At 46.2% G+C, this 14333-nt stretch overlaps 1 protein-coding gene across 7 annotated transcripts in view; it reads right to left on the reverse strand.

The window, feature by feature from the left end:
* The window catches only part of ASAP2 (ArfGAP with SH3 domain, ankyrin repeat and PH domain 2), a 157002-nt gene that overhangs the window by 52227 nt on the left and 90442 nt on the right, over window positions 1-14333 (reverse strand). For all 7 annotated transcript variants that reach the window (XM_033838041.2, XM_033838039.2, XM_073791726.1 and 4 more), the window contains 4 exons: window positions 12213-12342; window positions 8126-8211; window positions 2015-2090; window positions 1656-1742 (listed from right to left, as the gene is read on the reverse strand). In XM_033838041.2, coding sequence (XP_033693932.1) covers window positions 1656-1742; window positions 2015-2090; window positions 8126-8211; window positions 12213-12342 — 379 coding nt within the window. The remainder of the gene's footprint in view (window positions 1-1655; window positions 1743-2014; window positions 2091-8125; window positions 8212-12212; window positions 12343-14333) is intronic.

A 14333-nucleotide genomic window follows, 5' to 3' on the forward strand; every position in this document is an offset into this window, starting at 1 on the left:
AACCATTCCCACCAGCTCTCCAGTGCTCGACGGCACCCTGGCTCCTGTTATAATCAGGCCACTGTATTCTCCATACTCCAAGTTCTTTTTTTCTTTTTCTGTTTATATTCCATGTTTAGGAATATCAAAGTGTCAGGACCTAGATTCTCTAGACGGGGAGGAAGTCACCATGCTGTGGGTAATTTCCAGCACTCTATGGGGCCTCAGTGGGCCAGTCTCTCACTTAGCTGACCCCTGTTTACCAAGAACCGATGAAATGAGCAATATGGTGCTATGACGTGACGGCCAGATGGGCACAGGAGGCAGGAGGGCAGCCTCAGTCTGCTCGAGGTCCAGCTGGAGGAAAAGCACCTGTGCGCTTGAGCACATGGCCATCCAGCCCCCAAAGATATATGCTGCCACTGAAAAAAACTCTCTCAAACAAAATGTGCGATCACTGCGGGGGCGGGGGGCAGAGGCAGCCCTCCAGAGGGAGGGATTAAGGTACATCAGAAGGACAGGCAGAATTCAGCGACGCAGCGGAAGTGGGGGGAGGTGAGCAGCTTCACTTTCACAATGGAGTGACACCAAAGGCTAAACTGTAAACTTGGAAAATTTCCATTTCGCTAACATTTATGCGTTCAAATTCTTTAGTCTTTAATAAAGCCCACAGCTACTGAAAGAAGAAAAGTAAAAATAAAAAATGCTACTAGCTATTAGTATATACACGGAGGAAATATCTATTTTTTGAAGTTCATGAAAAAAGCATGCAAAGTTCTATAATTTATTAAAATACTGAACTACTTACTCTCCTAGACTTCGGTCACAAAAGGTAAATGCATTTGGGAGAAAAACAACAATATTCAGTTATAGTACAAGAACTTAAGACAAAATAGAGCATGCCAAACTGCCAACAGGGAACTTTATGCTCTGGTAAGTAGTTTAATAGAGGTATTGATCTAAAATCTACTAGCTATACACGTAAACACACTCCTTTATTGACAAGGAAGTGGATTTATGTTAAATTTCACATTATAATACCCACACTGTAGCAAACATATGCAATTACCTCAAAATTTACTTTTTAATGGTTTTCTAACAAGACCCCCAAATACACATCATCACTGCGAATGTGCTGGCCCGCAGAGAAGTGATTGTGTGAAAGAGATGACGCGAGAAAACGAAAGTTTCTGCCCATCAGAAAGCAGCCCCAAGAAAATCAAGCTCCTCCCATTTTACGGAACATAATCTCCAGGCTGGAAGATTCAGATAGTCACCAGTCACCCGCTGATGCCACACAGGCAAAGTCCATGTATATCTGTGGGCAGGGAAACCACAGAGCTCCAGGGAGAGAACCAACGGCATGAATAGCGAGTGTCTATGTGACGGAGACCTAAGAGCTACTCATCCAGCAACGGACGGAGCAGAAGAGGTTTAACTACTGCCATTAAGGCCATGCCTACGGTAATGCTTCCCCATGAAATAAGCGTATTTTTAAAAAGATGGCTTTATAAAACCAACTTAAAGAACAAACTACGTGTTTGCATGTTGCCCGATACAGCCCCACAGTGAACTGAGCACCCAGAGACCTGGATCTCACCTCCTCAGTCCCGAAGCCCCCGAGACTGAGGGATGAAAACATAAAATAGCAATCTTTCAAAATTAAATCCCCTCACCTCTTTCTGTTCAACCTGTAATGCTGACTTCAAAATATCTCGAAGCTGTATCAACTGCCTTCTCTCTTCATCCTGGGCCTGTTTGATCTTTAAAAAACAAAACAAAGCAGAGAAAAGTACGGCTGAGGTACAGTGAGATGGTGCAGTTCGCGGGGCATTTCTCCATAAACGCAACCTTCTCCCAACCAAGACCGAGGACGGATTGGGAACCCCATTCTCCACACTCTGCGTGCGCTCCAGGGCTGTCACTTTCTAGGTGGCACAGCACGCAGACACGAAAGCACGGAAGCAACATTTAAATCCAAGTGTTTGTTGCATAAAAACCCTTTCAACACTCACGTGGGAGGGAAACTACTTACTGTGTGAAGATCCGTTGAAAGTGTTTCAATGGAAGGTTTGAGGCTTTCAACTGCTTTCAGTCCATCCTGGAAAAAACTAGGAGGAAAAAAAACAAGAAACATAGATTGTGTTTCATAAAAGAGAAAGCAATTTTGTTAGATGGAGAAAAAACTTCTTTAAAGGAAATGGCTGAGATCACTGTGTAATTCCTGGGGGAAAAGACTAGGACCCAAACCTTGAAATATTAGGCAAACCAAGAATAAAGTGACACTCAAAACTAATATTAGGCAAACCTAGAATAAAGTAACACTCAAAGCTAAGAAAAAAGGCACTGCAGTAAGCCTCGTATTTGTGATTTTTCTTGACCCATATAAAATGAGCCCTAAATTTTCAGTTTATAACGGGAAACAGGACTCTACTGACAAATGGCAGCAAAGGCTTCGGTTCAGGAACGGAAAAGTCTGAGGCCAGGAAAGCATGGGGTGAACACGGAATAAGACGCTAAAATATTTTCCTTGACAGGCAACAACTAAGTGGAAAAGAGAAAGAATGCAAGAAAAAAGCAAGCGAGCTGAGCCTGAAGCACGTGAGTGGCCACGCCCCGTGGGCAGAGCAGGGAGATGTGGTTGGAGACCTTGAGATCGGATATCAAAAGGAACTTTATATTTTTAACGCTCAGAACCCAGTGCTTGTGAAGTCACCTTTAACCAGTGATTCAGGAAGTACAACAGAGGCTGGACGAGTTTTTCTGCAGCAACAGCAGGCTGACATGCAGCACACTGCCTCTGAACCCTTTTGAGAGGAAGAAGAGGCTTCCCAGGGAGCTCAGGAGAGAGTTCAAAACCTGTAAGGAGGCCTAAAATGCCCGTGGGCTTGGCCCCTAACTATGTCTCCAGGCTTCCACCCACACCGTTTGCCCCTTTATTCACGTCTCTCTAGTCCTCTACGGAGCCAAGTCCTCCCTGCCTCAGGCCCTTTGCACTTGCTGTTTCCTTCCTCTGAAGAGTTCTCCCTGCAGCCTACCTTCTGTTTCTCCTGGTTCATTCCCACTCACTCTTCAAGTTTTAAGTTAGATACGGCCTCACCCTTGAGGTATGCCACAACCCCCATCCCTTCAAAGAGGTCTCCTTGCCAGATTCTCTCAGAGCATTCTGTCTCTGGCTTCAAAACACTCACCACAACTGCCATTACGTGTTCGCTGGTGTAATTGTTTAAAATAAAATTCCCCCATTAGATCTGAAGTTCCGGGAGGTTGAGGACACAGTATCCACAAAACCTGACACATCTCAGGCACACAATATTTGTTGAATGAAGAAATTAATGAGGAAAGGAAGGAGAATTTCTAACTTCTGCCAGTTTACTGGGTACCAAGGAGACTATCTTCAAAAAGTGATCTGGGGTTCACGTGTTTATTTCTTTTAAACTCAGCAATGGTCCTGTGGGAATTTCCCATATCAAGTATGCAATTAGCAGGAGGGGTTGTAAAAACAATGCTGCATGACACTTAATACAATAATTCCAAGGAGGAAGGAAGAGGAAAGCGTACACACAGGATGTGGGTTTCGAACCACTACTAGCTAGTTATTAGGAATCAGAGGCTGGGCTATTAGAATTTCTTACCTTAAAAATCTTCAGATATATGCATAATTTTAACTTTACATTCTCATTCCTGTATTTTGCCTAATTCATTTTTTTCTAAACGTAAAATACGCTTCTGGTGTAGCAACTGTGTCCGTGTTACAATGACTTTTCCACATGGTCTGTTTCCACTGATAGGGCAGAAATGCCATGCCATATACGTCTCTGTGTTTCCACTCTGAGCACAATGGCCGACACAGAGCAGCAATTTTAAATTGAAAAGGAAACTGGGAAGAATAAACACAAGAATGAGAAACTGAGCTTTTTCCTCTTGTCATGAACTCATTCGGTTCTTATGTTCTGTTTCAGCTCTATTTTTTTTTGTATAACTATTTTATTAATCAATTCAAATTCTTATAAAATAGGCGGGGTTGGGAGGGAGGGGGAGAGAGAGAGAGAGAAGCTGAACACACACTAGTTCAGGGAGTAGGAAAATTATCACAGGAGATGAGCACAGAAACGGTCCTGCTCTCGGGGAAAGGGAGCGGGTGCACGGCTCCAGAACCTCTGTGCCTGGCAACTATCCCCACAGTGAGAGCACCTCGCAGTGGAGTCAAGGGCTCGGAGAGGTGTTTCTCATCACAGACGTTGTTTCCATCATGACACTGCACAGTGTCACACTTGGAATAACGATACAGTTTTATTCATCTTGTAAAAGCAAAGCCAATCTCGACCGTCTACCTAGAAAACCTCCTCCCTCTGATTTTCAAAACTCCTATCTTTCTGTACCGTCCGTACTGAGGCATGTTTGGATACTTTCTCTGGCCTTAGGGAAAGCTTCAAAAAAAGGGGCCCCTTTGCTGACTGCTGTCACTGCAACATTCCTAAGTACAAACCCCCAGACATTTTTTTTAGCTTGAGCCTGTTAACACTTTCCCAAGCTTCAGTCAAAACAACATTTACCATTGGTATTACCAAATGTCGACTTTCGTTTTTTATCTAACGTTTTCTAGCCTACCTGATCAAATTCGCCAGCCTTTAAAATACACCCACTGAGATCCAACCTTCAGGTGCCCACAAGTGGGGCGGACTCTCCCTTCTCCAGCCTCACAACTGCAGCCTCACGGCCGGCAGCCTCTGCCCTCCCCCGCCCCCCCACTGGAGTGTGCTTGTCCAGGGCACCGGACTGGGTCTCGTTGCATCTGCAACCCAAGTTCATCAAGCCGCAACTGGTCACAGTGGTTCTCAGCAGGTATCTGCACAGAGAACAAGTCACTTCAACGCTCATCACTACCGTTTAGAACATGACCATTTTTGTTTACTTCTGTTTTAAAGACTGCCCTATTTCTAGGTTCACACTAGAGAAAAGGATCCTCAATCTTTAGCAGCAAAGGCTAGTAAGACACGTTTTCCAGGCTCTTCTAGGAACTAGAGATGCTAAGTCTTTCCTTAAATGAAATAAAAGACAAAGAACATACTCTTCGAGAATGCTTCCAGAGAAAAGCAAAAAGGAGTAAAAAGCAAAGTAATGTCTAAGCAGTTCTAAGGGTGAGTGCCTGAACATGGCTCCACAGAATCTAGTTTCCACCAAGAGGCCTCTTGGTACCTGCAGAGACCAGCAGCTTCAGCTGAGCAGGCTGCCTCTGCCCGCTGGGCACAGCTGTACTCCCCGGTGAGCAGAGGAGACCGGGAATGTTCAATGGGGACACGAAGGAACTGCCCGGAGGATAGAGACACGTGTGGCCACGGGCTCCTCTGTCCAATGGCTGAGTCACTCAGGCTCCACATTTTACGCCCCAAAATATGCATTTGAAAAGTCAAAGCCTTCCAAATGTTTTAAAGAGCGTGCAGTATGTATGTACACGTACACACACACACACACACACACACACACACACACACACACACTCATCCAGAAAGGAAGTAATGGAAGAGTCATCATTTTTAAAGATTACTGAGCTCATGCCCATAAAAGGCCAATTGGTTCAATCTTCCACAAGTGGTCTGTTGCTACCCAACTGATTAGTTTGGGCAAAATAAAGAAAAAAAAGGAAATCCCAGAATAACTTCTTTTTAAAAATAAAGTATCAGCAAGGAAACAACCCACTTCCTAACCAGCCTCACACAAGGTTAGGAGGGTAAGACTGAAGAAGTAATTTATATGTTAATCACACAGGATTTTGAGCCTCTGTAAAACAATTCATCTTAAAAACTCTACAAATTAGGGGTCTTTCTATTTTCTAAGCTCCACGCTTGGAGCTCTTTTGTTAACCCAGGTTGAATCACACAGCACACCTTCCTTTGCTGTTGGACCTCCACTGCTTTAGAAATGCAGTGTCGCCAGAGACGTAGTAAGAATTCCAAAGCACAGCTCCATCCGATTCAGTGCAATTCACCACCACAAATCATTCCAGGTAAACGCGCTAAAGGTTAAAAAATAAATGTCATGGAGGACATCCTTAAAGAGCACACAGGTCACTGGGAGACAACATGAAAGGTGCCGTCAGGGGAATGTGCAGAGAGCACAGGGGTAACAAGAAGGAAGGGAAGTGTTCAGGTAAGCGGGAGAGCTGATGACTTCTAGGCAGCCAGGTACACCTGAGCTGGGCCTCGTGGAGGAACAGAGGCTGGGGAAGGCACAAGGGGGCATCAGCGTGGGGCACAGCCCATTAAGGGGAAAGGCAAGTGGATGCGTGTGGCAGTAACACCCTCAAAGATGTCCCCGTCACTCTGCACCCCTCCCTGTACTGTCGCAGTCTGCGCCCAGGCGCTGCGGCTCCGAGCGCCCTCGGACGCAACCTGCAGGCCCTAAGTGGTCGCATACCCGCTCGTCCCCATCTGGGTCCTTCTCAACACACACAGTTACCTGCTGGAACAGAAACGGAACGGAAGGAGCTACCTTGGCGTCCCCAGCCAGCACACCCTCTTCTCTTCACACAGCTGCCTCTGCACAGCCACAGCCAGGCCCCGAATCTCTGTCACATACCTGCCCGTGCGCTTGTGGTCTCCCCACCCCACCTGAAGGTCCATGCAGGTAGGAGGCTGGTTTCCTTCGTGCCGCACCACCTGGCACACAGTAGGAGCTCAAGCACTACTTGCTGAATGAATCCTCTGCTTGAAACTTTGAGAGCTTCCCATTACGTCTGGGATAAGAATCGGACGCCGTTAACTGGACCTCCAAGCCGTCCCCACCCCAGGCTTTCCTAGGCAGCGTCATTTCCTTCACTATGCTTAGGTCACACTGGCCTTCCTACTGCCTCAAGACCTTGACTTTGCCTGGAATGTTCTTCCCCCGTTCCTTACCTGCTGGCTCCCAATCACCCTTCAGACCTCAGAATACATGAATACATGTCCCTCAAAGAGGCCTGCAACGAATTCAAGAAGAATTTGAACACCCACTGTGGGCCAGGTACTGTGTTCTGGCTTCTGGAACACACAGCAAGGAACGAAAAAAGACACAGAAAAAAGACACAACATCTCTGCCCTCAACCTTAATCTGAATTATATTCTTCTATTCTACTCTATTCCTTCTTAGACTCCCGTACTTCAGAACACTTTGTTAAATGTGCAGTTAGAAGTGTGTTTGCCTAAGTCCAACTCCCTGACCTGATCCAGCAGGAGCTGTGCCTGAGGCGTGGCACACACTCAACAAAGGCAGTGAATGAGCCCACGGCCTGTTTACAGGTGGGGGGTGGGGGGTGGGGTGGGGGTGGGGGTGGGGGTTGTGGGGGGTCAGGGAGGAGAAGCAGGATGAGGACAGGGGAAGACAACAACGAGGCCAGGAGGCGAGGCCCGGGTTGTGAAGGGCTGACGGACACGGTGAAGTTGAGCACACGAGCGGCTCCCAGACCTGCAAGGTCCTCCTCCGCTTCCACACACAGTCTCCTCTGCTCAGTACTGTCATTTGTTTTATATGATAAGTAATACATGAAAGTATTCTGTTAATTTAAGACACTGCATTAACACCATCTCATTTCTCTTTTAACAAATAAAGAACATCCGAGAATCAAACTAGTTTGCCACTTTACGAAAAAAGCAAAAATAAGTATATTTGATAATGTAGATTTTTACATTACTTTTAGTTTTTGAGATATAGAACTCAAACCATAAAATCCACCCTTTTAAAGTGTACAGTTCAGTGGTTTTTAGTATATTTATTCACAAAGTTGCGTAATCATCAGCCCTATCTAATTCCAGGATATTTTCGTGACCCCAAAAAGAGACCCTGTGCCCGCTGGCAGTAACTCCCCCCGGCCCCCTTGCCTCAAGCCCTGGCAGTCACCAATCTGCTTTCCGCCTCTGTGGACCTGCCTATTCCCGACCTTTCAAATAAATGGAACCATCCAGTATGTGGTCTTTTATTTCTGGCTTCTTTCACTTTACACGTTTTCAAGGTTCATCTGTGTTGTAGCCTGCATCACTGTTTCATTCCTTTTACTACAGAGTTTTAAATAAGTGTTTACTTTCCTCGACACAACACTACAGATCTCCCAGAAGTTGCCATAAAGAAAGAAACATCCGAAATACCATCATAACAAAGAAAAACAACTTACTTGCATTGGGCATGAAAATATTTGATCAGATTCTGAAGTAAATCCACTCCCTTTTTAATCTTAATTTCATTGACCTTCAGCAGATACTGTTAAAAAACAAAACAAAACAGGAAATGTCATAGATAGAAGCAGAATACGAGCTGAACGTGAGCCTCTGAGGACAGATCACCTCTTCTACTTCTCTGACATCTTGTACAATGCGAAGGGCTCATGGTAGATGCTTAATGTTTTTTGAATGCCATAACTAAATGTTTCTTTCAGTCTGGTGCCACATGAATTATCTCACATACAGGTAAGTAAATGCTTAACTTTAAGTGCCAAGAACTTCCAGTAATAAAACATTCTGTCTTAACCAGCTAGGAGAAATTTTTGCCCTAGTTGTGTGGAAGAATGACAGTGCGAATGAAGGGGATTCTACCCATCTCAAACACTGCTGTCCACATACTCTGTCCCAGGTCCCTTTCTTTAGGCAGGTCATCGTTTAAACACTTACTGCTAGTCTTCTGTAGTTGAGACTTTGTCTCCATGTCTCTAATACTAAAACACTTCCCTGATACTTTTAAAAAAACATCGTGATTGTTTAAAAAAAAAAAGAATTTTAAATTCAAATAAATTAAAGCCATTTTTAACTTGGAGACTTCATTAACAACCACTAAGACATCAGAAAGCCCCAGGGATCTACAAAACAAGCATCCGGAAATACACTTGTTCTTTGCTAAAAGTTTATAGAACAAAGACTCCATAAATTCCCTGTCCCTTCCACTGCTGAAATAGGGTGTCAACAACTCTGAGAATGCGTTGCCTCTAAGACCGAATGACCCCGAAAGAGCTGCTGACCCCTGCTGACCACAGGCATCTCAGCTGTAACCTGGGAAACTTGCGTTCAAGTGGCCTCCCAGGTCAGCCGGCAGCCCAGCTGGAAGAGGGAAGCTGAAACGGTAACTACGTCAACTGCCACTGCCTTTTCCCTTGACGTCCTCATCTCCCTCCTTTCTGATAACTTATTCTCTGTTAATTAAATAAGATGTCTGGCAATGTATCAAAATGGTTACATGGTTAATAAGATACTTGGCCATGCGTCAAACGATAAAATGCACGTACCCTTTGACCCAGAAATTCTACTTACGGGAACTTATTCTGAGAAGATAATCATAAAAGTTTACAAAGATGAATAGAAAAGAAGGTTCGTTGCAGACTTGTTTGTAAAAGTGAAAAGTGGCAACAACCTAAATGTAATGAATGGGGAATTAAAGTGTGGTACATCCACAGAGAGAAGGGCTATGTAGCCATTAAGCCAATAAAGTAGAGACTTCCTGACATGGAAAGATGTCCGTAGCACACTAGTGAGTGAAAATAATCAGGTTACAAAGCAGCAGTGGAGAATGATCCTGTTTATACAAATTGTCTGTATGTACGTATAACAGGGATATCTGAAAGATGTTTAGCTAAATGTCAAAGCGGTAATCTTTTGGTAAGTAAAATCTGTGGTGATTTTTGATTTCTTTTATATATATACACATATATACATACACACACATATATACTGGCCAATTTTTTAAAGCACTTATTTTTATAATCATAAAAAAGCGAGAGCGGATCTCTCATACGTTCTCAATTCACGGAAGCTCTGTATTATCTATCTGGCATACTGACTGTCTTTATAAGATTCATTTTGAAGAAAAAGTTCCACAGCTTTAAAACAAACACCTGGAAGTCACTTTTCTACACTAGATCCCACGCAACTAAAACTTTAAACACCTAAACAACATCAAACGTTTACAAAACTTGAGAACTTCAGTTTGAGGAAATGGTTGAACAATTTTTAAATGATTTTAACTGCAGCAATCTGTTCACTCTGAGGGGTTGGGTTCTCAGGGACTGCTTTTCGGACGCTCTTTCCTTCCAGCCCAGGTGTGTCTGGTCCGTGTGTACAGGCTTCATCAGATGTGTGCTCCTCTGTAAACTCCAACCTCAGTGCCCGGTCAGCCCACCTCCGCTTCTGTGCCTGCAAGGAGTGCCAGACCCCACCAACCACAGGGACCCCGTGATGCTCGGCACAGACTGGGGCCCGACGGCCACTTGGGGACCCGCCCAACAGATGACTCACGTGTGTGACTTAGAGACGTCGGGTAGATAGCGTTTTTCCAATAAAATAACCTATGTGACCAGTCCACACAACCCATTCACCCAGACGAGGAAAAGAGCCCAGTGCTGAGTGCGTGTCCCAGAAAGCAATGACAGAGCTGAGGATGGAACCCGCACCCTCACCTCGAGGGTATGACACTAACACTGGCTGAGTCTCTCAGTCACTAAACATACTTTAACAAGCAGCCCTGCAGAGTTTACGTCAATAGCTTTCCTCCTCACTAGGCAAAAAGAGAGCTCATCCTGAACTCACACACACACCCTTCCCAAATCCACTCCCTGTGAAACACCACTACTTAATTTTACCCCGAGTCAATAAGAGCAATACCGTGTCTGTGTAACACACAGCGGTTTCTTCGTCCCTGTCTCTATTGCCCGGGATGATCTCTCCAACACTGTGTGAAACGGGTCGGGCAGGTATTATATGTGATGTCTGTTTATAAAACAGCACGTGTATAAAAGCATCCACTCTCCTATCTACAATAACACTCTGAGCTTAGTTAACTTTCTAAAAAGTCACGTAATGGGGCTTCCCTGGTGGCGCAGTGGTTGAGAGTCCGCCTGCCGATGCAGGGGACGCGGGTTCGTGCCCCGATCCGGGAAGATCCCACATGCCGTGGAGCGGCTGAGCCCCGTGAGCCACGGCCTCTGAGCCTGTGCGTCAGGAGCCTGTGCTCCGCAACGGGAGAGGCCACAACAGTGAGAGGCCCGCGTACCGCAAAAAAAAAAAAAAAAAAAAAAAGGCACATAATGAAAAACAAAGCAGCAAAGGAGGGACAGAGGAACAAAAAAGACATAAGAAACAAAAAAGTAAAAGAGCAGATACAAACCCAACCACATCAGTAACATCATGTGAATGACTAAGCAACCCCATCAGAAGGCAGAGACTGTCAGACTGGATAAAAAAACATGATCCAAATATAGATTGTCTACAGGAAACACACTGTAGATCCAAAGATACACATAAGTTGAAAGTAAAAGGCTGGAGAGAGAAATCCCATGCAAATAGAAACCAAAAGAGAGCCGGAGCGGCTGTACTAATACCAGACAGATATCCCCGATCCCTGGGACTGATTCCCCTCTGCTGACCACTTAAGAGTTTGCTCTGGGAATAGAAACGCATTTTAATATACTCCTAAGGCACGCATCTAAAAAGACTAGGCTCCTACTGTAATTAACAAATTAACAAACGTTCTAAAATCAAAAAGTGCCTTTTGATGAGCTCTGCTGTGGACTGCTTACAGGGAATCGAGAGCTGGCTGAACCTAGTTTCAACACCTGTCACAAGTATCACCCCTGCATTGTGGACACTCAAAACATAAGTCTGCCTGGCTACAGGAGGGAACACAAGTGCCGCCACGCTCACGCTTCACTGCCACCGCCTGGAGGAGCGAACCCTCAGGCCGAGGGGTAAACTGCTTCCACAAACAGACCCCCAAGCAAGGTATAAAAAAGGCTGGAAGCAAAGGCCTGCACGATTGGTCTTCGATATTTTCCACCCCTGAGCCTCCAGCAGAGAAATGTTCTGAATGTCAGTCCTGACATTCTCCCCTCCCCGAGGGGAGGACTTGGGCCGCCGGTGGAGCAGGACAGAGGACCTCCCCAGGGTGCCTGGGCCTCTGGCCTTGGGGAACGTCCCCACCCGAGCAAGCGGAGCCTGGGGGCACGCACTTGCAGAGGCTCTCACACTCATAGAGGGGACCACGGCTGGGGCCTCACCGCCCCGCCCCCAGCACCTCCTTAAGAACACCACAGCGGGGACGAGTGTGCGCGTGTGGAGACAGAAAGAACCCGCTTTCAAGTGAGTCGCTCCTTCAGAAAGGCTGGAGCTGGGCTAGTCTAGCCCGACCCTCCAGGAGCCCCAGGCCCCCTGAACGACAGAAACTGGGCGGCAGGGTCCAGCAGTGCACCTGGCATTGCCTGAAGCGCCTGGCGGACGTACCTCGCACATCTGCAGCTGGAAGAACCGCCGCTCCTTCTCCATCTCCTCTGCGATCTCAGCCCCGCTGATCTCCGTGCGGATCATCCCGTGCAGCTTGGCATGCTCCTTCTTCTCCTTTTCTATCTTGGTTCTACGTGTGGAAAAGGTGAGACTCAATCAAGACACCTCCAGACTGGAGAGCGCCCCGCTGTGATCCCGACACCCACCCTGGACACAAATGCTTGCCGAGCCTTTCCAGAACAGGACGGCCTCGAACTCACTGGAAAGGAAAAAGCGTTTCGTCATAAACATGTCAACCTTGGCCCTTTCTGTTGAGTATCGACCCAAGAAATGCTTCCAGAGCAACTCGACTAGGACAGTGCCCATCATCACAGAAGAAAACAAGTGACCTTTCCCGTTTTTAAGCTTCGTTCCCCTTTCCACGTCTCTCTCATGCTCGCCTGTGCTCGAGTCCAGTGTGTGGGTCAGGGTACCAGCTGACCCCCGGAGTGCATCCCGAGACAGGTGACCAGGGTGAGGCAGCCATGCGTCACATCGGTTAGTAAGGGCTTGGACTAGTAACTGGATTTTTATCCTGGACAAAAGGAGGCTAAACAAAAGCCACGGAAAGCACTCAAAAATATAAAGGGTGCTGTGAAGAGGAGGGCGCAGACTTTTCCTGCAGAGCCCCAAGGCAGACACTACACAACGCAGGCAGCGTGTCTTAGGAAGCTGTTCAACATGAAATGGGTTCCTCTGGGTCCAGAGGCCCCATCATTTGGGGAGGGGGTATTTAGGAAGAGGCGAGAAATGCAGTTTCTAATCCTTGTTCTTTATCTTGAAGCACAGCACTGGGCACACAGCAGACCCGCAGTGACTTGACTGGGTGAGTTAAGAACGTAAAGAAAAGGTGACCGTTTGGTGAGGGTGTTGTTAAAGGGGCTGGTGCACCAGGGAGGCAGCGTGACTGGAGGGCCCCGGGGACAATCACACAACTCCAAGCCTCCCCTGACGCCACCGCAAAGGGATCAAGACGTGGCCCAGATGTCGGTCACTCTTGTAATGGTCAGGTATGGAACGACAGGCCAGGAACTGTAAAGACGTCTTAAAGCTGTTTGTTGCATATCACAGGGCCTCTCAGGAAAAATCAATCTTACGTGTCAAGGGGTAGAGCTAATTTTTTAATTTATCCCAGAATTACTCTGAGTTTTAACGGGTGCTGCTCCTTTGTTCTCCAATTCTGGGGTTTTGTGAGTACCTCTGTCCTCACCTTATCTACGTGTGTCTTGATTTTACAGAATTTGATCTCATTCCTCTTTCAAACCTTTTCCTTTCAGAAGGAGAAGACTCTCTCAGGCAACCCTCTTCAGAGACCCTCTCCTGTCCCTGGTTCAGAAGTGCACAGAAGCATTTCCTCTAAGGCCCTCGAGGGCAGCAGCGACGGCAGCTCAATGAAGTCGGCAAATCCATGTCCTGCCCTTGGCTCAACTAGCTTCTCGTGGGTGACCAGCAGCAAGTACCAAGCCCAGGTTTCCCACCTGTAAAGAGGAACGTGGACCCTTTCCTTATTCACTGCACTGAACTCACACACAGATGCAGGATGCTAATGAGCCTGGGATAGTGAGTCTGGAGCCTCTCTGGGTTGAGCCGACCTTCAAACATTCTGGTTTAATACTGTATCTGTGCTGACATACGAATGTGTGCCATTAGTGAGACTCTGGAATCTGGAGTATGGGAACTTAAGATTTCCAGGATGGGATGAGTACCAAAGGTTTGGGATTCCTTGGTGATCCTTCAGCTCTGAATAGAGACCCAAGGCTGGTAAAAACAAACAAACGCAATTAAATACGTGTAGTTACATCTGAAAAGGCTTTCTTCTTATCGTGTCCCACTTTACCAGATGGCTTCATATAAAAGTTTCTAATTCCACTGAGAAAACTCTATTACTCAATGCACAGCAATTACAAAGCAAGCATGAGGCATTTAAAAATATTTTCTATTTCTCAAGTATTTAAAATAATTGAAATCATCATTCCCACAATCGCTAGCCCAATTCTAGCTAGCTCAATCCTCTCCACTCCAGGAAATGAGAAACTGTGATCAGAAATGTTACAACAAGTGCCTGAAGTCAACCAGTAGAAG

Source organism: Tursiops truncatus, chromosome 14 (genome assembly GCF_011762595.2).
Source record: "Tursiops truncatus isolate mTurTru1 chromosome 14, mTurTru1.mat.Y, whole genome shotgun sequence".
In the NCBI taxonomy this organism is placed as follows: Eukaryota; Metazoa; Chordata; class Mammalia; order Artiodactyla; family Delphinidae; genus Tursiops; species Tursiops truncatus.